This window comes from Arvicola amphibius, chromosome 6, assembly GCF_903992535.2.
Source record: "Arvicola amphibius chromosome 6, mArvAmp1.2, whole genome shotgun sequence".
Lineage (NCBI taxonomy): Eukaryota > Metazoa > Chordata > Mammalia > Rodentia > Cricetidae > Arvicola > Arvicola amphibius.
The window spans coordinates 6547495-6572674 of NC_052052.2; the positions used below are offsets into that span (position 1 = coordinate 6547495).

The window sequence follows — 25180 nt, forward strand, 5'->3', positions numbered from 1 at the left end:
ACCAGGGCTTCATAGTGAGACCATGTCTTAAAACAACAACAATAAAACACATATGCCAGGCCTGGTGGCACACATTTTTTAATTCCTGTAATCAGGAGGCAGAGGTAGGCAGATCAAACGTGAGTTTGAGGCTAGCCTGGTCTACATGCAAATTCCAGGCTATTCAGGGCTGCACAGTAAGACTATCTCAAGACAAATCACACACACATAAACTTCTTTCTTTTTCTTTTCTTTTTTCTCTCTCTCTCCCCCTTCTTTTCTTTCCTCTCTCCCTTCTCTCCCTCTCTCCTTCCCCTCCCTCCTTTTTCTCTTTTTCTTTTCTTTCTTTCTTTCTTTCTTTTTTTTTTTTTTTTTTTTTTTTTTTAAGGCGAGACCGGGAGCATGGGGTCTGGTTACAATGACCAAGCCGCCAGGGCAGGTTTTCACGCCATCCACTCGCAAGCCTGGCCAGGCCAACCTCCCGGGACCGACCCCGCCCCGCGTCTGCACGATTGCCACGCCCCACATCCACCTGTCGTCCAATAGGCACACGGGATGAGGGCCCACACCCCCGCCGCGCCGCGTCCCGCCCCGTGACGTCACGACCCAGCCTCCGCCACGTGACGGCCGCGCGCCGGGCTCTGGCTAGCGGCTGGGAAGCGCCGCCGAGGCCGCTTACTGGCCGGGCGCCACGCCGCGGAGGGAGCCGGGCTCCTGGGCCTCCCGCGCGCGAGTTCGCGCATGGGAGCGTCGGCGGCTGCCTGAGGGAGGGCAGCGAGGCCAGCGGAGCCCGAGACCTCGCGGCGTCCCTCGAGCGGCTGCGGCGGGCTGCGGCGGGCCGCGGAGCCGGCGCGGCCATGGCGACGGGTGCTCAGCAGAAGGAGAACACGCTGCTTCATCTCTTCGCCGGCGGGTGAGCTTAGGGCCCGAGCCGTGTTCTCCTCCGCGCCGGCGTTGCCTCGTTTCCCCCACCCGCCGCGGACCGGGATGAAGCGAGGGCGGGCGGCCCGGGAGGGGTTGGCGCTTCGGTGTCCCCACGGTCGCGGTCGCCACCCGGCGCGTCCGCGCTCCCATCCCCCACTCGCCGACCGCCTCTCGCCGTAGTCTCCTTTAAACAATTCCTGGCTGGTGTGACTGTCACCAGGAACGATCGCGTCTAGCCCCTGTGGCTCCAGCCCCCTGCTTGTCGCTGGCTACGCTGCAGTCACTCACCGCTTCGGAGGTGCGGACGCTGGAGAGCCTGGGGAGCGCAGGAGGTACTGCGCTGGGTCAGAGGGCTGCGAGCAGGTGTCGCAAGGCAGCCGTGGCCTGCGGAGTGCGGGGGAACGGATACTGGCCTGCACCACGTGGGAGGGAAAATGGGGACCTCGGAAGGTTTGTCAGTGCTAATCGGTCTTTAAGCACATTCAATGCTTTTCGATATAGGGACACATTATGGTATGTGGATATGAATAGGAGTTGAATTCCCCCCTCCAAAAGAAAAAAAAAGTTAATTTTTTTAATATTCATTTTTTTTCCTTTTGTCATAGCTGCTACTGGCATGGGAGCCTTTTGGTGCTGGTGTTTGGGGAGGATTTTTTGGAGAAACGTTCTCATGCCTTGTAGCTGAGGATGATCCTCCTGCCTCCTCCACAAGAAAGATGTTGGGGTTACTGGTGTGGCCCAGTGAGCCTGGATTTTATGTGGTGCTAAGTATGAAATCCAGGACTATGTGCATGCTAGGCAAACTCTCTATGAAGTTACGTTCCCAGTTCCCCAGCCCTGGGGTGTTGAGCTCCTTGGCCTAGCCCAGTTTTAAGTATAGGGTGCTTTACATAACCTTCAGGGTTCATCCTGTGTTTTCGTCTTGAGCACTTTAGCTGTGGTCTGGACTGTGTATTACCTAAACAGTTCCTTATACTAAACAAGTGATGGCTGAATAATTACCCAGAAAATAACCACGATGCTCCCATCGTTTCTGGTGCCTTTGTACTTTTACTATGGCCAGCAGTTGTTTTCTCCAGATAGCTTTGATGGTTGTGCTTCGACAGGAAGGAGTTCTTACTCAGTTTATTTCTGTCACCCTGTCATTCCTTCCATCCAAGTCTGCACTGATCCTACTTTTGAGAGTGACACCCAGAAGGCTCCCTTAAAGTAGACCACTTCATATAAATTTGTCAAGCCTGGGAATATAAAAACCCTTTAGGCATATTTTTAAAGCCAAGAGATTTATTTATTTATTTATTTATTATTTTTTTTTTTTTTTGGTTTTTCGAGACAGGGTTTCTCTGCAGCTTTTTTAGAGCCTGTCCTGGAACTAGCTCTTGTAGACCAGGCTGGCCTCGAACTCACAGAGATCCACCTGCCTCTGCCTCCCGAGTAAGAGAATTTTTTAAAAACGAGTTTATGATGAGTGAGTTTTTTTTTTTTACATGCTATTTTTACTGAGGTGGTCTCTTAACATTGTGTTCATGCTCTTAACTGGAGGAGTTCCAGAGTGACCTGTATTGTGGCCCACTATAGTTGATGTCCTTGTCTGGATGAATCTCCCTGTAAACACTTCACAGTGCCCTCTGGCTTCCAGCCTTTTCCTTTCTGACAGAGAATACTGCAGTGGCAGTGCAGCTTCCAGGACTCATTTAGGTGTAGGGAGTTGATTAGGGCTGTGCCTGAAGCCGGGTGTTTAATAAGCTCTAGTTGCTTCATTAGCAGTTTGAGATCTCTGTGTTTGCAGATAAGAAATGAACCTTCAAAAGAATGTTTGCAGAGCTGCTAATTGGATTTTAGCCTAAAATACTTCTGTCCCTTTTAAGGTAGAGCATGAAAGGAGTTGAATATAATGAATAGGGCACAGGCTGTAGCTAAAAGTTGTCAACCCAGGGGTCCTCGGAACATTTTCCTCTGTTGCTAAGCTGGCCTCTTTCCAGGGAGCTAAGTTCAATGCCTGTGAAAAGTCAGGGGTCTTGCTTTTAAAATCTGTTGTTACTCTTGTTTATTGGCTAGTCATTGATAGCTATATTCTCAGACAGATTTAATACTATCCCAGATTAATAATAGTACAAACTGTTTGTTTTTGAGACAAGATCTAGAATTCACAGAGATTCTCTGTCTCTACTTCTGCCACACAAACACTGGAATTAAAGATTCGTGCCACCAGGTCCTGGTGATTTCCAGAGATTTTTAACTTGCTATGACAGGCTTATTAATTTAATATAACCAGTGAAAATTAATTTTAGGTCCTGGAAACATAAAAGTTGCATCAAAACAGTTTGTGATCTATAATTTTTCTTGAAGAGCCAAGTTTCTATATTATTCCCAACGGTTATTGCCAAAGGAGAAAGTAGTCCTGAATTAACATGCAATAGTCAGGTTTTCAGAATAGCACATTGACCTTTGAGAAGAAAGCAGGAAGAAAGACCACCACAGACCCAACATCTAGAAATGCACTTTGGCATAGGTTCCCAGTGGGTTTCATACTCACTTCTGTATAGGATTGTGTTCTTTATGTTGGTTTATTTTGTGTGGACAGGTCTAGAACTCACTGTGTAGTCCAGGTTAGCCTCAAACTCCCCGCAATCCTGCCTCAGTCTTCCAAACACTAGGATTACAAGGCATGAGCCGTGTTACCCCAGTTCTCCACTTTGCTTTCTTGGTGATATATTGAATGATCGTGGTAGTGCATTTTGAGTACAGTTTATTGTTAGTGTCTGTTTTAATATTCAGTGCAAGTTCTGTTTCTAAGGCCTGTGAGTGGGGATCAGTGAAGATGTTGGCTTAATATACAGTGAGCTCCTTCTTACACTGACGACGTCTTTCTAATCCCCGCTTTTTGTTCCTTCACATCCATTATAAATCACATCCTTACCTGTGGACAAGATCTATTTCCTTTGACTAAATTAGTGAAGATACAGCTGCTGAGTCAACATTTTTAGATTATATGTGTATGGGTATTTTGTCTACATGTATGTCTGTGTATCACATGTATGCCCTATGCCAATCAGACTAGAAGAAGGCATCTGATCCTCTAGTGAGGTTACAGATTGTTGTGAGCTGCCATGTGGGTGCTGGTCATTCAACCTGGGTCCTCTGGAAGAGCCATCTCTCCAGCCCCAAACTAAAACATTTTTATGACATTTGGTCTCAGCATTTTCAGTTTGCCTTTTAGTGTGTGTTGCTTGTGCATGACTGAGCTTCATTCTTGGTGTTAAAAGACCCTCTAGGTCGCTTCCGTCCCTCAGTGCTGTCAAAGCAAGAGAGTAGTACTCAGGCGTTACTCGAACGAATACAGTCTACTGTTTTCTTTCTGTGACCTATACCACTCCATCAAGAAAATGGCCAGAGTGCTCTCAAGTAGCCCTTCCTTGGAAGACCTGATTTGCCTTCAAGGGTCTGGGGGGCTTGTGTCGTCTTAGTGTTAGTGACATCCTTTGCCTGCCATGCTACTGTGGGGGTGGTATTAGATCTGCAAGGTACAGCTGGATTAAGCTGTAGATTTAGATTGACAATCTGAATTAGATGCTTTCAATCTTATTTTTTTGTTTTTTTGGTTTTTTCGAGACAGGGTTTCTTCTGTAGCTTTTGGAGACTGTCCCGGAACTAGCTCTTGTAGCCCAGGTTGGCCTCGAACTCACAGAGATCCGCCTGCCTCTGCCTCCCGCGTGCTGGGATTAAAGGCGTGCGCCACCACCGCCCGGCTCAATCTTATTTTTTTATGGTGTGATTTTGTGTGTGTGTGTGTGTATGCATTTTGTAATAATAAACAGTTACATGACCTTTGAAATATTTTTAAATAGGAGTCGGAGATACTTTATTGGTAGATTGTATGTTTAGTATAACTATGACCCCAGGTTTTTTTATTTAATCCCCAACATGCTCCAAAGGAAATATTAATGGGAATATGGTAGATCTGATAGCCCATAGATAGTTTCAGAATTTACTGTCTTCCAACAGATCATTGGCCATGGCTGACAGGTATACTCTGGCACTTTGCCAACTTAATCTTGATTATGTTGAAGCATTACAGGAATGACTGTTCCACTATCTAGGGATGCAGTGTATAGACCATTCAAATTTTTCCTGAGGTCCAAGGCTGTAACTCAGTGTGAAGCATTGCTAGCGTACACAAGTCCTCAGCTGGAGCTGCCAAGCTATATAAACCAAACAAACAATAACACATTCTTACAGGAATTTTGATTAAACAAATATAATGACTAAGCCGGGCGGTGGTGGCGCACGCCTTTAATCCCAGCACTCAGGAGGCAGAGGCAGGCGGATCTCTGTGAGTTTGAGACCAACCAGCCTGGTCTGCAAGAGCTTAGTTCCAGGACAGGCTCCAAAAGCTACAGAGAAAACCTGTCTCGAAAAACAAAAACAAAAACAAACTAATGACTAATACTTTTTATCAAACTATATATACTATTATGAATATAAATTGACTAATTTATCTACTATAGTTGTAGATATGAATGGGTTTGGGGTTTTTTGCTTGTTTGTTTTTGATGCAAAATCCCCAATAAGATGGAAGCTTCTTTTTGTTTGTTTGTTTTTCGAGACAGGGTTTCTCTGTGTTGCTTTGGCTGTCCTTGAACTCACTCTGTAGACCACACTGGCTTCAAACTCACAGAGATCCGTCTGCCTCTGCCTCCCGAATGCTGGGCTTAATATGTGTGCCACCACTGCCTCGCTAAGATGGAAGTTTCTCGTAAGTACCATAAACTTCCTTTACTAGACCATTCCAAGTGTGGGTGCCAGGCAGGTTACAACTGCCAGTCAGTATTAAAGAATTGACTGACTTAACTCAGATGTAGATTGATGTGGTCTGAATTGTCCTAAATAGAGAGAAACAGTACTTTATTGCTGAGTTACTCATTAATATTTGCTGAAGCTATATTGGTACAAGGTAATGTTAATTTAGAGTTCTTTATTTGTGAAAGATATGATTTGTCTTCATTTGGGATGCTTTTTTTCCCCTTAAGATTTATTTATTTTATTTTATGTGTATGAGTGTTTTGCCTGCCTGTATGTATGTGTATCATGTGCATGCCTGGTGCCCTCTGAGGCCACAGGAGGATACTATATCTACTGTGTCAGTGCTGGGAACTGAGCCTGTGTCCTCTGCAAGAAAAAGCAAGTACTGAGCCATCTCTCCAAGCTTAGGGGAGCTATTTAAATAATTTTTTTTTCCAAATGAGATGGAATAGAGGATGTATATCCTAAAGGAGAATCAGTGGCATCCAAAATTGGTTTTGCTTTAATGAAATAATATGCAACTTACAGAATTGACATCTCATAAGTTTTATGTCTGATATTCACATAAACTTTCCAGAATGATAGTTTATGAAAAGCAACTAATGTATTTCAAGTAGCAGAAAAGAGGAAAAATTATTGAATTGCCAAGGATTAGAAGGCTTGCAGAGTTCCTGTTGGTATTGTTTGTTGGTAGAGCCCATTTTGTACCTGTGTATAGTCCATGACCATGGAAATCAGTTTACCACTAGTTGGTAGTGATTTTTATAATAAATAGCCCATTAGGACCTGAGAGATGGCTCAGTGGGCAAAGGGCTTCCTGCCAAGCTTGGCAGCTGGAGTTCAATCCCGGAGACACACGTGGCAGAAGGAGAAAACTGTGAGTTGTGTGCTGGCATCCACACATGCGCGCCAACACACCCACCCACCCCGCATTGAAGAAATAAATGTAATAAAAGTCTGTGGGCCACCGAAATGGCTGTGCTGGTGAAGGCACCTGACACTAAACCTGACAGCCTGTGTTCAGTGTCTGGGACCCATATGGTGGAAGGAGAAATCTAACTGATGGCCACATGAGCACTGTCACACACACACACACACACACACACACACACACACACTGAATGTAATATTTTAAAGGTAAAACTTTTTTTTTTTGTAAAAAGCACATTGGCCTTGATGTTAGTGCCTAAGGTGAGTAGGTATTTACTCAGGAAACAGAATATTTTACTGAAAACTAGTTTAATTTCTTTCTGATTATTTGAAATTCTGAGGTGAAAGTTAATTTATGTACATCATTTAAAATTTTTATGCAACTTGTAACCTCATAAAAATAGCTGAAAACTTCAGTGTCCATTTTGTAGTTGTTCTGCCCGCACTGGAGGAGAGGGGTGTGGGAAATAAGCAAGGGCCATGTGGATATAAAAAGATAAAGGTTAAATGTGCCTTTGTGTGACAAATGCTACTTCAACTCTGAGAGGGAGGAGGAGAAAAAGTAGAGAAATGCCCAGAGCTGGTCCTGATGTGAAAGGGGACAGGTGGTGGGAAGGACTCGAAATGATAGAACAGGGCCGCTCTTTTGCTCTTCTCAAACCCTTCCATGTTTGCTCTGAGTGGAACATTCCAGAGAATTTTATTGGACTTTGGCATTATAGTAACCAGTGCAAACTTACCTGGGAGAGAAATTAAATTAATATCCAGGAAGTTTCCTTATAGCCATTGGAAATGCCACCTCCTCCACAGGAGTGCTGACTGCCCTTTGAACGCTGTCTGCAGTAGTGACGTCCTACCTATGAGCTTTCTCCAAACATGAAGTGTAAGTTTAGGGCTTGTAGCTGTGAGCAATAGGAAACCCACTCTACACTGGTTAACTCCTGGGCCGTACACCTGAGTTCCAGAGAGGAACAAGCTCGGGAGAGGGCTTGCAGAAACTGCACCAGCCACTGTGGAGCCCTGACTGCTCTGCCTCCCAGTGATGCATGCTTGGTCCCCTCACCTGCATGCGGTTCCTCTCTCTCTCTCACCAGTGGGCAGGTCTTGAGTTTCTTTATGGGACCAACTTGGAGATACACCCATCTCTAAACCAGTCATTGCACCAAGAGAATTCATGCTGAGTATCTGGGCCTAAATCACATGCTCCTCTCTGAACAGACTGTGGCCGAGTAGATGGTATCATGTTAATGGTCTTACGTGAGTCAGAGTTTAAACTAGAAATGGTCTTGATCCATTCATACTGTATGGCTTAAGAAACAAATCTAGTTAGGACAGAGGGGTACCCTATGCTGGGAGGCTCCCAGCAATGCCAGCTGCCTCCAAGATGGGTTGTCCGTTTTATTGGTCTGGAATGCAGTTTTGCAGCTTGGGTAGTGTGATTGTTTTGTCCTATGCATTTTAGGATGTTCAGCAGCATACTGGCTTGCTAATAATAACATCACTTCAACAACCAAAAATGTCTTCATACGTTGCCAGATGTCACCGGGGGCAGAGGCAGAATTGCTTGGGCTAGGAACCAAGGCTAGAATAGTGGTCTCAGATTTTGATCGCATGGCCCTAAGATTAAAATGTTCTTTCATCTCTCCATATGTAGTTCATGTGTGCTTATGTGCGCGCGCGCGCGCGCGCGCGCGCGCGCGCGTGTGTGTGTGTGTGTGTGTGTGTGTGTGTAAGAGTCCTACCGGGCAGTGGTGACGCACACCTCTAATCCTAGCACTTGAGAGGCAGAGGCAGGTAGATCTCTGTAAGATCGAGGCCAGCCTAGTCTACAAAGTGAGTTCTAGGAGAGCTAAGGTTGTTTCACAGGGGAACCCTGTCTCTGAACCCCCCCCCCAAAAAAAGAATCTTCAAAACCTCTCTCCTCCCCAGAAAATGCAGACTCTCATAGAAGCTGAAGCTTATCAGTTTGACTACGTTGTCTGGCCAGTGAACTGTGTAGGTCCACCTGTCTCTGCTTCCCCATCCTAGGGTTACTGGTGAGGCAAACATTTTACATAGTGGGCCATCTCCCCCGCCTGTGCCATGTGTAGTTTTATTACCCCCTTAATTCTAGACACATAAGATATATGTATAAAATATAAATCACGTTGTAAAGATTGTAAGTAAAATAACATTTTCTCTCTGTACATTCCTTTTAAAAATCGTTTGGGGGGGGGGAGAGACACAGGTCCACAGACAGATAGAAAGACAAAGAGAGATGTGTGGATGCCTGTGGAGACTTGAAAAGGGTGTCAGATCCCCTAGAGCTGTAGTTAGAGCAGTTGTGAGCTGCTGGGTGTGGGTGCTGGGGACTAAGGTTAGGTTCTCTGGGAGAGAGGTATGAGCTCTTAGCCAACAAGCCATCTCTCCAGCCTCTACTTTACACCAGTAGCTATTTAGGTATCTCAGAATATGTACGCCTTAGGACAGCAGTTCTCAACCTGTGAGTTGCAACCCCCTGGAGAGGGGTCGCATGACCCTTCCATGGGGCCGCATATCACATATCACATATCAGAGCTTCACATTATGATTCATAACAGCAAAATTATAGTTGTAAAGTAGCAACAATATCATTTTATGTTTGGGGTCACCACAACATGAGGAATTGTATTAAAGGGTTACAGTGTTAGGAAGATCAAGAACCACTGACTTAGATCAGGGATCTAAATGATCCTATCTTGCCAGATAATTGATTTTCCACCTCTGCTAAAACCATCGTCGTATAACTCTGATGTCTGAACATTGGCCAAAGATGCTCACGTGAACCAGAGGCCTGGTTTACCCCATCAGTGTGAAGAAGAATCATTGGCCCTGCAGAGTGCTGGGGGTGGGGGATGTCTTCTGTTATTGTCCCTGCTTTATCCCCAGCCCCTAGTAGGTCTGGACTGTAGATTGAGGACTCTTAGCTGGTTCCATATGTTTCCTACAAGAAGAGGCTGGAGAAGGGCATGGGTGTCTTCCTACCGTGGGCCAGTTGTGTTGGCCTCTGAAGACAGAAGAAAGAGACTCTCATGGACCTTGATAGCTTTGTGCCCAGGAATATGTCGACTGGAGAAAGAGAAAATGCTTGTTGCTGCCACAGAGTTCCCAGGCCAAGTGTGCTGGGCTTTTTGTTGCTGTGACAAATAACCGAGCAGAAACAACTTAGAGGCCTGAGGGTTTATTTGGGGTGGTGATTTCACCCCATCATGTTGGGCAGAACAACGTAACTTCAAGCTGGCCAGGAAGCAGAGAGAGAAAAAGAGAGCCCTGCTAGTGGGCGCTCTTGTTTTCCCCTTTTATTCCACGTAGTCCTAGTCTGTGATGGCCACACTGAGGGCAGGTCTCCACCCCTTAGTTAATCCTCCCAGATACAGCCAGACATTTGTTCATTTACTTATATCAATAAAAATAAAACAAATCTCAAAGGTATCTAATTCTTTCTGTCTTTTCTCCCTTTGAGCTCTATCACAGGACCTTAAATGCCTTTGTGAGTGATGGGCTTGGGCCTGTAGTTGACAGCATTGTAGCAACAGGGGCTTGCCCAGTGAGTACTCACTTGCTTGTGATAGTAACAGTGTTGTGTTTCCCTCCAGTGCTTCTTCGGTCTGTTTCCTGTGTCCTTTGAGACAAAAATCTTGCTTTGTAGCCCTAATTGGTGAGGAACTCATGGTAATCTTCCTCTTTAGTCTTGCAAATGCTGGTTTACAAGTATACACCAAGCAAGCCCTGCCCCGCCCCGCCCCTTCCCTTTCTTCCCTCCTATCATTCCTTCGCCTTTTTCTGATAGTAGATAATGCCCCTTTTTTTCTATGCTATGATCACGATTTTTTGTTGTTGTTGTTTATTTGTTTTTATTTTTTCAAAACAGGGTTTCTCTTTTTTACCCTGGCTGTCTTGGAACTCTCTGTAGACCAGGCTGGTCTTGTACTCACAAAGATCCGCCTGCCTCTGCCTCCTGAGTGCTGGGATTAAAGGTGTGTGCCACCACTGCCCGGCAGTGACCACAGTTTTAAAGCAGGTTTACCTGAATAGCCAGATATAACTATTCCCCCACACACACCTATATACATTTCTGTTTCACAACATTCAGGATACTTATGGTAAATTGGGGTGCATATGTTCTGACCTCATAAGACGTTTGTTGGAGGATTAAATGCTTGTCACAAAACAATATTTTTTGCTTCCTTCCTTCTTGCTTTTCTTTCTCTTTCTTAGACGGGGTCTTGCTATGTAGTGTAGGCTAGCCTCAATCTCAGCCCCTACCCCAGTCTCTTAGAGTGCTAGGATTACCCATGTGGTCTACAACATTCAGCGAAACAGCCTTTTAACTAGTAGTCCAGTGCTGAGTAAGCAGGATGTGGCTTCCTCTGTGAGCATGAGCCCTTGTGCTGTGCAGTGGAGGAGTGCAGGTCCACCAGTGCAGCTGTGTGTCTGCTGGGTTGGAGGGCAACCTCTCAAGAGTGGATTCTCTCCTTCACTAGTTTAAAGATTTATTTATTTTTATTTTATGTGTTTGCCTGCATGGATGTAAGGGCATTGTTTGTGTGCCTAGTGCCCATGGAAGCCAGAAGAAGGCACTGAAAACCCTGGGACTGGAGTTAAGGATCTTATAAGCTGCTTTGCATGCTGGGAACTGAACTCAGGTCCTCTGGAAAAGCAGCAAGCACTCCTAACCTCTTAGCCATCTTTCAGTCCCTTCCACTTTGTGTTTGAGACTGGGGTTGCCTCATTAGTTCTTCCACTGCCCTTTGTCTGTGAGCTTCTGGCTGATTCTCCTCTGTCTACCCCCACTTCACTATAAGGGGCTGGGGCTGGAGTGGCAAATTCAAACCACTCCAACCAGCTTTAAAAAAAACAAACTCAAGGGCTGGAGAGATGGCTTGAAGGTTAAGAGCATGGCCTGCTCTTCCAAAGGTCCTGAGTTCAATTCCCAGCAACCACATGGTGGCTCACAACCATCTCTAATGAGGTCTGGTGCCCTCTTCTGGCCAGAAGGCATACACACAGACAGAATATTGTATATGTAATAAATAAATAAATATTTTAAAAAAACAAATTCAAGTCACCATGGTTGTCTGAATCACTTTTGCCCACTGCTGAGCCAGCTTGCCAGCCCTAATTTAAGTCCTACCTGGAGATTTTGCCTTATTCACGTTGGGGTATGTAATAAGTGCCGGGTTACTGCTATAGAGAGGCTAGTGTAAGATTCTGCAAATGCTAACCTGCCAGGAGTTCTCAGTCTAGGGCAAGAGGATGGCGAGTAAGAGGCAGAGTTAGCGCTTCCCCAAATATTTTTTTTTTTTTTTTTTTTGGTTTTTCGAGACAGGGTTTCTCTGTGGCTTTGGAGCCTGTCCTGGAACTAGCTCTTGTAGACCAGGCTGGTCTCGAACTCACAGAGATCCGCCTGCCTCGCCTCCCGAGTGCTGGGATTAAAGGCGTGTGCCACCACCGCCCGGCTTCCCCAAATATTTACAACTTAAAATCTACCCTCTGGCTGGCAAGATGGCTTAGTGGGTGTGGGCACCTGCTGCCAAGGTGATGACCTGAGTTCAATCCCCAGACCCACATGGAAGAAGAGAACCCACCCCTGCAAGCTTTTCCCTTACCTCTCCACACATGTCCCAATAATTGTAATAATAATACTTAATGATATAATAATAAAAAGACTTTCTCCATGAATTCTCAACTGGATAATCCTCGGCTAAACAATCGCCCTTGTGAAATTGCTTGGTCCTGATGCCACAGATGCAAAGGTGAGTCAGGTCCCAGCTTGGGCTTACACTGCTGTAGGGCCATGTTTTCCGAGGAGGAAAATCCCTGGATGTATGGGTGGTAACTTCTGATGGTCCATGACATTTGTTATAGCTGGCCTGTCCAGCATGGTTTTGTAGACAGCGTTATGTAAGAGAAGATGAAAATGGGTAGTTAGGGTAAAGAAGTGAGCTGCTGTCTTGTAGAAAGGTGTCTAAGCTGTGTGTGCTGATGACACCTGTGATCCAGCTTCTCAGGGAACTGAGGCAGGAGAATTGCAAACTGGGCAATTTAGGGAGACTTTGTCTTGAAATAAAAAAAAAAGGTTTGAGATTGTAGCTCAGTGGTAGAGCATTTAGCCTGGCATGTGCCTGGGTTCAATTCTTGTATAAAAAAAAGTTTAAAAGTAATTCAAGAAATTTCTTGCTATCAGCATGCTGTGAAGGACAGAACTGAAGTTTAGAGGAATGACCCAGAGAGACGGTAACTAGGAAACAGTGTGTGCCCATCATTTGTATGAGTGGAGGAGACAGGCGTTCACTGGTTGAAAGTGTGCTGTAGTGTTCAGTAGTGTCCATGTTAGAAAGTCTGTCTTGTAATGAACATAGGTTTTCAAACTAGTAGCGCGGTCTGAGTATTTGGCTTGACTGTGCAGAGATCTGTATTTAGACTGTTCATGGTGAGTCTCGTGGTGAGACTGGATGAACATCCAGCGGTGAAAGTTGGTTGAACACTGTGTGGAGATACGGAGGGATGACATCAGACTGTTGCGAGTGGTCAGGTGGCATCTACATGCACGGATCACTGTCAAGTGATTCTCTTTAGTTCCGGAACGTCAGCTATTTTTTTTTTTTTTTAACTTTTTGAGAAAGGGTTTCTCTGTGTAGCCCTGGCTGTCTGGGAACTTATTCTGTAGACCAGGCTGGCCTTGAGCTCACAGAGATCTGCCTGCCCCTGCCTCCCAAATGCTGGGATTAAAGGCGTGTGCCACCACCATCTGGCTTCAGCTAATGTTTTTAACTCCCTTGTAAATTGTATTAAATGAATGCAGGCACTTTGTTTTGAAGAGGAAAAAGCTAAATAGCAACCGCATTTTCTGCAGACTCGTGTTGCCCTCCTGACCCTTCTGTGCCTTCCATCCTGCAGGTGCGGGGGCACAGTTGGTGCTATTTTCACTTGTCCACTCGAAGTCATTAAGACGAGGTTGCAGTCTTCCCGACTAGCTCTTCGGACGGTGTATTATCCTCAAGTTCATCTGGGGACCATTAGTGGAGCTGGAATGGTGAGACCAACGTCTATGACACCTGGGCTCTTCCAGGTTCTGAAGTGAGTACAGTCCTCTCCGCAAAGCCCTCTCCTGTCCTTTGCACAATCACATTATACAGTTTGGGTCCAGACAGAAGAATTCCACTTCTTATTTATTTTGTAAAGAATGGGATGGTATGCCAAAGCTCACAGGTGGAGGACAGAGCTCTAGGGATGAAACTCAGGTTAGACTTGGTGACAAATATCCTTACCCACTGAGCCATCTATCAGGCTGCCTAAGAGGATGATTCTTTCAGTTTTAACATTGAGGAAGGGAGTAAAATCCCAAAAGCAGATGGTTATCCATAGGCACAGAAAGGCCAGAGGCAAGAACCAGGGGATGTGGAGGCAGCATAGATCTCGGTGAGGATAAACAGGATCTATGGTCCTCAGTGGCCGAGAGAATACTTCTTGTTTGGCATCAGGTGACACCTTTCAGAGTGTCTTGGCACAGTGAGATGGAAGCAGGTGATCAGTATTCAGAATGAACTTCATACAGACTTGCCGTGTAACTTGTGACCAGTTGACGTGTACTCTACATGAGAAACCATTACCCCAAAGCGGGAGCTATCTGCAGGGCTAAGCTGTGAGGTGATACTGCCCATGCTAGAAAGGTTCTGTGCAGTTGTCTTGCTCACCCACGCTGCGTTTCCTCAGCCTGTGGTGTACATTTTTAGGATTCATTTAGTAGCTTTCAGGTTCTGAACAAATTCCATTGATCTTTCACAATGGCCTTAAAGGATGAGTACCTGGACTTCATTGCTCTCAGTTTAGAGAGGAAGACCTGCAGATTAGCAGCTGTGGCTACCCAGAGTCACGTGTAGTGTGGAGCTCCTTTCTTTCTAGAACAGTTTAGAGCAGATAAGAACAAGGTAAAAACAAAACAGAAGAGCCCAGATCACAGCTGGGCTGTGGCCTCTTCCAGTTCTTATGTGGAGGTGGCCCTAGTGCTGGCCGAAAGATGCCAGGAGCAGGACCTTGGCCCCTTCACTGGTTGCTGCCTCTGCTTCCTTAGCTGTGGCTGCTGCTATACCACCTGTCTCTTTCTGCCACAGCAGGATCCCAGGACTCACCTAGTGACACCTGTCCCTCATTCAATCATCATGAGTGATGGGGTTTCTCACACTCATCCCCTGCTCCTCTGTTGTTAGCATAATTGTTTTCTACCCATCCCAAGCAAAATGGAAGCAGACCAGAGCTCTGCTCTGCTGAGTTGGAGCAACTTTATCCCACAGTCATAGTTCTGGGACCTCTCAACCCACAATAATAAATCCTGTCAGCTCTGCTTTCAAAATAATAGAAACCTGGCTCCTATCCGTGACTTCCTCTAGTGCTGTTCTGTGTTGCAGTGTTAGCATCCTAGCTGACAGAGCCTGAGAGTTAACTACCCCCCTTCTCACTCTGCTCAACAGAGCAGCCAGAGTCCTCTACTCCCAGCCACCCTGCAGGCTCTTCACTCAACAGTCCTTTGACTGTACTGTTCCCCTCCAGCCTCCTTGTTCCTTTAAAGGCACAGGAACGGGCATTGTGGTGCACACCCATCTCAACACTCAGGAGGTAGAGGCAGATGGGTCTCTGAGTTTGAAACCAGCCTGTCCTACATAGAGAGTTCCAGGACATCCAGGGCTACACAGTGAGACCCTATCTCAAAAATAAATAAATAATAAAAGCACAAGAACACTTGTTAGCACCAGTTCCTTGTTCTGGACATTATCTCTGTGGTTTGGCACCTTTGCAGGAATATCCGGCACTGACCTTGTTCTTTGACTGAGCTTCCCCACGCCATTGTGCTCTCCCTTATACACAGCACCTGCCTCGTCCTCCAGCCGCGTGGCTGCTTATTTACATGTTCCCTTGTCTGCTTACCTCACTCCAGCCCGGGAGGCGGAGTATTTGTTTCTATTATGTCCTCAGGCTCCTTAGAATATTGTGTGCGGCTAGAGAAGCATTCAGAACCAACCAAGTGATTCCATGAAACTGGGCATGGAAAGGGCTTCCTAGCCTCCCACCATGGTGACACACGTGTGCTGCTGTTTCTAGTGGGCAGTTTCTTGTGCTTCTTAAGGGAAGGTTTGCAGCAGAGTTTCTTTGGATGGTGAGTCTTGATTCCCACCTGAAGAAGCATCCCCTCATGCCACGTGGATGTTCTTGTGGCTGTTCAGATCCCAAAACATCAAACAGTGTACTGCCCTGGGTGGTGTGGTCAATAAAGAGGGCTGCTTCCCACTCAGCCTCTGCAGCCAAGCCCAGGGGTGATGCTCGACCAGAAGGGCTCTTTGTGAGAGAGACAATAAGCAAGGACAAGCCCCAGACCTTTTCTGTGCACTACAAGACCCATCCTGGGTTCTGGTCTGAATTCTAGGAAACACTGTGGCTGTCAAAGCACAGATGACTAACGTGGCCATTCATTCAAAACTCAGCTGCTTCTTACTTGCCCTGCCTTTCCTGTGACCACCATTATAAAAGTCACAGCAAATTGTGTGTGTACAAGTCTTTAAAATATGAATCACATGCCTTAGGCTAACTTATTAGGAAAAATATATATGCTGCTGAAGAATGGAGGAAGTTATTTCAAAAAATGGGGGATGGGTGCCATGGTGGTTCAGCGGGTAAGACACCTGCCAGGCCTGGCATCCTCAGTTTGATCCCCAGACCCCATATGGTAGGAGATACCCAGTTTACACATCACACACACACACACACACACACACAAAATTTGTTTGTTTGTTTGTTTGTTTTCAAGACAGGGTTTCTCTGTGTGGCTTTGGAGCCTGTCCTGGCACTTGCTCTGTAAACACGGCTGATCTCAGCAGAGGTCCGTCTGCCTCTGCCTTCCACATACTATGATTAAAGGACTGCACTTAGCTTATACACACACATTTAAAAAAATGTTTTGTGGGAGGGGCCTGGGGAAATGGCTCAGTGCCTAATAAAGTACCTGCTATACAAGCGTGAGGACCTGAGTTTGGGTTTCAACACCACTTCCAAAGCGGGAAGAGATGGCAGAGTGGCTAAGAGTGCTTCCTGCTCTCCAGGACCTGAGCTCGGTTCCCAGCATGCTCCCCTGGCAGCTCATGGCCGCAGCTAGCTCTAAGGGGCGCAGTAGCACTCGTATATACATTGGAACACATGCAGATGTACATACACACATGCAAATTTTTTTTAATTTAATGAAAAAATAGTACTGGTGATGTATGTGTGCCTGTAATCCTAGCATGGGCGGGAGGACACCAACGTTGTCCTGGAACTCACTAGGTAGCTAGTTTTGCACAGTTAGTGAGCTCCAGGTTTAGTGAGAAAGGCGGCTTAATATGGTTCCAGTTTAATCCCGACACTCAGAAGGCAGAGGGGGGACATCTCTATGAGTTCCAGGCCAGCCAGAGCTACACAGTGAGACCCTATCTCAGAAAAAAGAAAAGAAAGGATGGAGAATGAAGGAGGAAGAAGCCTGACGTGACCTCTGACCTCCACATGGATACACGTATACAACATACAACACGTAATTTTTTAAAATAATGCTTTGTCAGGTGTCTCCTTTTTTTAAAAGTACTTCCCCCCCCCCCCCCCCAGTTTTTCAAGACAGGGTTTTTCTGTGTAGCTTTGGAGCCTGTCCTGGAACTCGCTCTGTAGATCAAGCTGGTCTCAAACTCACAGAGATCCGCCTGCCTCTGTCTCCCAAATACTAGGGTTAAAGGCGTGCACCACCACCACCTGGCCAAAAAAGTACTTTTTTAAAGTAAAGATTTGAGTTACTGAAGTACCTTATTTGATTTTTCTTAAAGGTCTTTAAAAAGGTTTTAATAATTATTTTTTAAAATGCTTAAATGAGTATGCCTGTATGTGGGCATATACACAGTGTAGGCAGCCAGACATGGGGTCAGCTCTCCTGAAGCTGGAGTGACAGATTGACACAGCTGCTGGAGACCAACGAGTGATCGTGACCCCCACAAGCCATCTCTTCACCCCTTATTTCATTCTGAAAATTAATGTCTGTATCAGCTGGTCCATGTCTTTCCAAAGCTGCCTTGCTGTGGTGGATATTTGGTGAGATTCTTGCCTCTCCTATACGTGCAGGTCTAACCTGGGGAGAGAGGGCTCCGAACAAGGCTGATGGCTTTTACTTGTGTTTCCAATATGAAAGGTGGCGTGCAGGTGAGAGCGCGAGCCTGGACTCTGCCTTGGTCTTTCAGAGCTGACATGTGCTGTGTAGTGGGAACCCGATTGTCCCAGAAGAGCTTATAAACACCCAGGCAGGGCAGAAGTTCAGCTTATGTAACAGATTGGACTTGTTGCCACTGTTCAATGCGTAACTATGGAGACTGTCTTTCTTCAGCTCTTAAAAGGCGGGAGTCACTTAAGGACGCGCACTCCCTGCTGCATTATGGATGAGGACTCCTAGCCTCCTAGAACCAGAGGTCCCCTTAACCTTCTTAAGTAGCCTCTGGGCCGCACGGTACTCATTACTGCAGACCACAGTTGCAATCTACACTAAGTGACTGTCGAATGAAGAGCATTTGAATCTTCAGTCTCGCGGTGTCGTCAGGAGCAGGTCACCTCAAGGCACTTCTGCAGACATGTCCTGACCAAGAGCTTGGCCTTTGGAAACAGTCCTCTCTCAGGAAAATAAGAAAAGTAAAGGGTTTTCATTGAAAACATTGAATTGTGTCTCTGTCAACAGCCAGGTGGTTTACTTTTGGCCTTCGTGACCATGAATTTTATTTTGAAGCATTGTGTTGATAGGAGCCCAAGAAGTGTTTCCTCTAACCCTTGACTTTTATAAACTTTATGTGCTAGAATTTTGGTCTCAGTTTTTATGACCTGTATTAAGATTTACTGAGGTTTTTAAAGATAACCTTTTATTTTGAAATAATTTGATAGTAGAAAAGTTACTTGAATGGCACAAATGACTTATACCTTCCTATAAACTCACACACTGCTAGCATTTTACTGCCTCGGCCTTCTCACTGCTCATGCGCACCCTTCCGAGCCATCTGAGAGTGTGCCTCATGCGTTTACCCTGTGCCGTAGTTCTCTGCTGTTTATCTACTATGAGCAAAGTGTCCTCAAAACCACAGTGTAGTCTTCAAGTTCAAGAATTTCTTCCCGAGGCTGGAGAGGCTGCTCAGTGGTTGAGAGCACTTGCTGCTCTCCTAAAGATGTAACATCATGGCCCGTTCTGGGCAACTCACAACTGCCTATCACTTGAGCTTAATGGGATTCAATACCATTTTTTGGCCTCTCTCTCTCTCTCTCTCTCTCTCTCTCTCTCTCTCTCTCTCTCTCTCTCACACACACACACACACACACACACATACACCAACACACACAAAGTAAGTTTAAAAAAGAAATGAGGCTGGCAAGTTTGAAACCAGCCTGGGCTACACAGTGAGACTGCCTCTAGAAATGATAATAAAATCACTGATAATAGTAGGGCCGGGTGCAAGGAGACAGAACTGAGACCCAAATAGTCTCCTGTATGTAAGGTAAGTGCCCTCTCTGCCACTGGCTTGCATCCTCATACCTCCCCCATTTTTGTACTTTATTTATTTTGTGACAGGGGCTCACTGCCCTGAATTCACTGTGGTCTAGACAGACCTTGCCTCAGCCTCCTGAGGAAGTAAGATTGCAGACTGAAGTGAGCGGAACTGAGAAACAGGACCAGAGATTTCCTCAGGCAGTCTTTCTTTTGGGTGTACTCTTTGTAGCATCCCTGTCTGATACTGCAGCCTTCTGGTTTTACATTGTAGCAGAGGGAAGTAAGAGTCTAGGGACTTCTAAATGTTCCTTCAAGGAGGTGACATGAAGGTTTTCTCTTACTACCAAGATAGGCCTTGCTCAAAGGTCTTGTTTTGTTTTGAGACAGTCTTGTATAGCCCAGGCTGGCCTCAGACTCTTTGTAGCCAAGGATGACTCTGAACTTCTGATCTTCCTGCTCCCACCTTCTAAGGGCTGTGGCTAGAGGTTTGGGCTACCACGCCCTTTTTATGGCTGAGGTTCAAACTCGGACTTCATGTGCCCTAGGTTGCACTTAACCAAGCACCCCATCTAAAGTGTCTCGGAGATGTTAAAGCTATGTCTTTTCTTATTGTTCAGGTCGATCCTGGAAAAGGAGGGACCAAAGTCACTTTTTAGAGGCTTGGGTCCAAATTTGGTTGGAGTTGCACCATCAAGGTAAGCACTTGGCTGTTGCACAAGCTCCCCAAGATCAGCGTGCAGTACTGAATCTCTTCTTGCCCAAGGGTGATGCCATTGAATGACTGCTTCCCCCTTCTATCTCCCTCCCCCTGTGTTAAAATTGCCTAAACATAGCCAGCTGGTGGTGGTGCATTCATTTAATCCCAGCACTCAAGAGGCAGAGGTAGGCGGATCTCTGATTTCGAGACTGGACTGATCTACAGAGTGAGCCCAGGACAGCCAGGGCTACACAAAGAAACCCTGTTTAGAAAAACAAAAACAAACAAAAAATTGCCTAAACTTGTCGGACATGGAGAAACAGTGATTACCATAGGTTGGTTGGTTGGTTGGTTTTTTTAAATGGGGAAATAAATCTGCCATCAGCACTCAGATTTCTCTACGTGAGATTTCTTACCCTAGTGCAGTATGTGGTTTGTCCCTGGATGTAGAAATGCCCAGTGTTACGGCACACGCAAATCTATGTCAGAATATGCCTTCTCAGCCAGATGTCCAGGGGGCTCAGGAACAGTAGTCTGAAGGAATTATAAAGGCTCCTAGACTTTGTTTTCTATAACATTACATTGTTGGTTCTTTACTTCTTTTTAAAGCCTTTGCAGAACTGCACTATCCCAGTGCATTAAGCTGCTGGCTCCATTCACCTTTTTAATTAATGAAAACGCTGGCCACCTTTCAAGGGCTCGTTATCCATGCACAGCTAGTGTCTCTGAATCACAGAAAGTTATTGGGCAGTGCTAATAGAGAAGGGAACTGTGTGTGTAAAGGACACATTGCAGTGTGTGTCCCAGGCCAAAGTCCTAATGCTATAGTGTACAGGTTTTAGTTGCCTTTTCTATTCTGGAATCTGGAAGTACTTTATTCCATTAAATAAGACTTGTGTATTTGTTTGTTTTCACAGAACAAGGCTGTGAAAAGCAAAAGCAAGGATCAAAAAGTTATACATTTCTGAGTTACAAGGGAAGAACAGAGCGAACAGTAGAAAAGTAACGAACTGGTTCACATCAGGTTCCTCTCTTAGAAGGACCAAAGCAGAGGGAACCTGTTCATGCTGACTGGAACTTGTCCCTTTGTGGGATCTGCTATTTTCTCTAACCCTACTTTACACAAAGGGCTGGGTAGCTTGAGTTGGTAACAGGAACTGGAAACTTGAACACAAATGATTACTCCCCACCCCCATCTTTCGTCCTGTCTGATGGGATCTGGTGCCAGAGCTTAGTCTAAACCAGTTGCCTCCTGGGAGCCTGTTGAGCAGTAGCCAGGATCCTAAGCTGAGCATTCAGCAGCAACAACGAGAAGCACCTCTCTTCTGCATGGCAGGGATGAAGCCTGCTCCTGCTGCAGAGCTCCCAAGTGTATTCATACCTTAGGGAGGACAAGGAGAGCAAGTTCCCATCTGAGAAAGCTAGACTTTTAAAAATGGCAGCATACATTTCTACTCAAATGATTGACATTGTCCAGAATAAAGAATGCAGAAGGACTTTTATGTGTGTTACCCAAATCTCATTTTACTCTGTGGTCTTGGACACTTTTGTCACATCCCAGGTAGGTGGTAAGCTTGGGTGAGTCCAGCCTCGGGCCCCTTACGCTGCTCTGCTGTAGATGTTGTAATCCTGTGTGTTGTAGATGTTGCAGAGGGATGCAGAGACTTTAAAGTGCCTCGATGATTTCCTCAGCAGTCTCTCTTTGTCCCAACAGGGCCGTGTACTTTGCATGTTACTCCAAAGCCAAAGAACAATTTAATGGCATTTTCGTGCCTAATAGCAATACTGTGCACATTTTCTCAGCTGGCTCTGCAGGTATGTTAACCTTGCGAGTGAGATGAAGACTCGCATCCCAAGTCTTGCTTTCTTTTTTCTTTCCAGGAATTAGAAGTTAACTCCCTGCCTCTTGTGCACCTAAAAATCATTTCCCAAAAGCTTTCTATTGTTGTTGGTAGAGCGAGGCTGTTAGCAGTTTGTAAACAGGTTTTGTTTGCTCTGACCACTCAAGCTTCTTATTCCCTGCAGACGCACATGCTTCCCTGCACTGGTGAGCTGTGCTTCTCTTAAAGGATGTCAATGTGTTTTTCACGTCTTCCTGCTTTCCCTACTGGGTTCTAATGTGGAGTGGGAGCTGCCTTCTGTCTGACCCCTGGATATCTGGGGTGCATCTGCCCCGTACAGCGAGGATTGGGGTTGTTTGCTTTGTGTGCTATGTGGCACTGCTTCCAGACAGGCTGTTCTTTTTTGGGGGGGTGGGGGGAGGTTTGGGTTTTTTTGAGAGAGGGTTTCTCTGTAACTTTGGAGCCTGTCCTGGAACTAGTTCTTGTAGACCAGGCTGCCCTCGAACTCACAGAGATCCGCCTACCTCTGCAGGCTGTTCTCTTAAGGAAGTCCTTGTTGCTGACTGCAGAGCTCAGGGCATGACGTTCCCTCAGGGAATGCTTGTAAGGAAACAGGCTCCTAAATTGGTAGGAGACCTCTGTCCATTTAAATCTAAAGGTATTCTTAGAGAATTTATATTAGCATTTTAGAATTCCTGCTTTCTGCTGACAGAAAGAAATCGCCACACCCATTTTATTTACCTTTGTTACTCTTAATAGGATTACTAACCCAGATTATGATTTTTAGCCGGAGCAAAAAGTAATGTTAAACTACTTCACACAAGAACAGATTCCCCTCAGTGCTGAGTCCTGAGAAGGGGTGCATCTTTCCAAAATAGGTTGATCCATGGTGAACTGCCCATGACCCTGGCCCCGTTAATCAGCTTTATAGCATGTGTAGCATTACCCCAGAAGACCTTGGTTAAAGCTAGCACACCTCGAGGCAGCCTTTCCAAGTACTGCCCTGCTAGTGTCTAACCAACCTGCTTCCTCAGGACTGTGGCACAGGGTGCAGGAGAGAGAGCTGGGCATAACCAAAGTAATGATTCCTGGGGGTCGATCACTTTTAAAATTTTTGTTTCCTTAAGTTTCCAAGTTTGAATTCAGGTAACTGAAGACTTAACACTTGTATTCAGTGTTAGATAAACATAGAGATCAGCATGTTTAAAAACAAATTATTTCTGAATTGAAATTTTAGGTAGTTTTTGCCTTAGGATTCAAATGAACCAAATGCTAGCAGCACCACCTAGAGGCTGGAAAAGGCTATGTATGACAGTACCAACAGCTATAGCACTGCTGGGAAGATGGATAGATGGATGGATGGATGGATGGATGATAGATAGGTAGATAGATGATTGATAGATAATGATAGGTAGGTAGATAGGTGGATGGATAGATAATGATAGATAAATAGGTGGATAGATAGGTGAATAGATGGATAGATGATTGACAGATGGATGATAGATAGATAGATAGATAGATAGATAGATAGATAGATAGATAGGTGGATGGATGGATGGATGGATGGATGGATGGATGATAGCTACATAGATGGTTGGGTGGATGGATAGATAGGTAGGTAGGTAGATAGATACGTAGATAGATAGATAGATGGATGGATGGATGGATAGATGGATGGATAGATGGATGGATGCAGCTTGACTTCTGAGTACTGTATGGTAAAGGCAGCTCCAGTGCGCACTGACTGTATCAGTGACAACTGTTTTTTCCCTCCAGCTTTTGTCACAAATACCTTAATGAATCCTATTTGGATGGTTAAAACGAGGATGCAGCTAGAACGGAAGTAAGTTCATAGTTCCTTCCTTATCTGAGAGTTCTGGTGTGGTTTGTTTCCTTCTCCCATTGCCAAGTGTGGATTAAAAGCAGAGGTCCTTAGCTGTCCCCTCTGGATTCTCTGTATGTGTATGTAGAAATGTCTTCTGAGATCTATACTGGTGGTATTGTGGGGAGAGAAGGGCACAGAGAACAAAGGAGGATGGACAAAGGTCCTCTCCATGGTCCAGCTTCCATGGGTATTCTCTCTGGGGTTCTCTGTGGACCCCATGTCAGAAGGTGTGCTACAGAGGTCTGGCTGTCTAGCCAACGACACAAGAGAGAGCACTTTAACTGTAGCCCCAGATGGGCTAGCTGTCTACCCTGAACCTAACCTGGAGTTCTTAATGTATTCTATGCTGTGTTCCTTTAGCGTTCTGGTGAAGCCTACAGAAATACCGAGCGTTGTTTTCTGATGAGACAGTCATGTTATGTAGGTCAAGAGGCTTCAAATTTTCAGTCTTGCTGCCTTGAGCCTCCCCAGGGTTAGGCTTACAGGTTAAACCACTACCCTTGGCTAGAACAGAGGTTTTTAAAGAAATGGAAACCAACTGAAATAAAGTCATCAATATTTAAAAATCTGTGATATGATGGGTGTGGTGGCGCACGCCTTTGATCCTAGCACTCAGGAACTCTGTGAGTTCAAGGCCACCCTGGGCTACAGAGTGAGTTCCAGGACAGCCAAGTCTACACAGAGAAACCTTGTCTCAAAACAAAACAAAAAAATGTGATATACTAATAATGCTTTTTTTATACAAAAATCTGACGTCCCAGCAGGCCAGAACTCCTGTGATTTCCAGGGCATCCAGGACACTGACCGCTGCTTTTTTAACTTTGTGACAGTGTGCTAGGGAAATGTGTGAGCCACAGCTACTGCTTCTGCAGGCCGCCACCCACACCCACACTTCTTGAAGGGATGCTGGTCTCTAGTAGAAATTCGGGCTCTCCCATTTAAGTTCAAGGAACCGCCTGGATTCCAAAAGACCTTGTGCTGTGTGGCCCAGAGGTGAGCCCTGGAAATGTTAGCAAGCCTGTCTTTTCTTAGCTGCTTCTAAGAAAAGGGGAGAGCGCAAGATAGACTTTGCGTAAAGTCTTCCCAAAGTGTTGCGTGTGCCCTACACGTCCATTTTCCTGAGTATGCAGTCCCTTACTGGGCCCTTCCTCTCTATGGTTGTGCGTCAAGCTTCTGGCAAGCCTTGTTTCCTGGCAGCCTCTGGTATCACCTCAGTGCTAAGTGCTCAGGGTCCCGATGTCACCTGTGTTTAGCATCAGTTGACTGAGATCCTTTCTAGTGCTCAGGACATTTTAGACCTTTATTTAGGTGGGCTCTGTGAACATCTGTGAGCATGTCTTGTTCCATTGGCTGCCAGGGAAATTGCTCCTGCTTTCTATCATACAGCATTACAACCAATGTGCTAAGAGAGTTGGAGTCCAGAGGGACCAGGGGTGTGAGGCACCCAGCATGCTGGAGGGTCCCTAGTACAGCCTAGGCAGGGTGGAGTGAGAAGAGGATAGGAGAGCCTCCTGAGACTACAGCGGCTTCCACCCTCTCAGAGGAGCTCGGTGCAGGTGCAGGGGCGG

The 25180-nt window shown here is 45.8% G+C and overlaps 1 protein-coding gene across 1 annotated transcript in view; it reads left to right on the top strand.

The window, feature by feature from the left end:
* The first annotated feature begins 643 nt into the window (after window positions 1–643).
* Slc25a33 (solute carrier family 25 member 33) overlaps window positions 644–25180 on the top strand; it is a 28991-nt gene continuing 4454 nt past the window's right edge. Inside the window, exons 1-5 of the mRNA XM_038332894.2 lie at window positions 644–892; window positions 13555–13734; window positions 19807–19884; window positions 21601–21701; window positions 23504–23570. Of these exons, the coding sequence (XP_038188822.1) occupies window positions 837–892; window positions 13555–13734; window positions 19807–19884; window positions 21601–21701; window positions 23504–23570 (482 nt within the window). The 5' untranslated portion in view covers window positions 644–836. The remainder of the gene's footprint in view (window positions 893–13554; window positions 13735–19806; window positions 19885–21600; window positions 21702–23503; window positions 23571–25180) is intronic.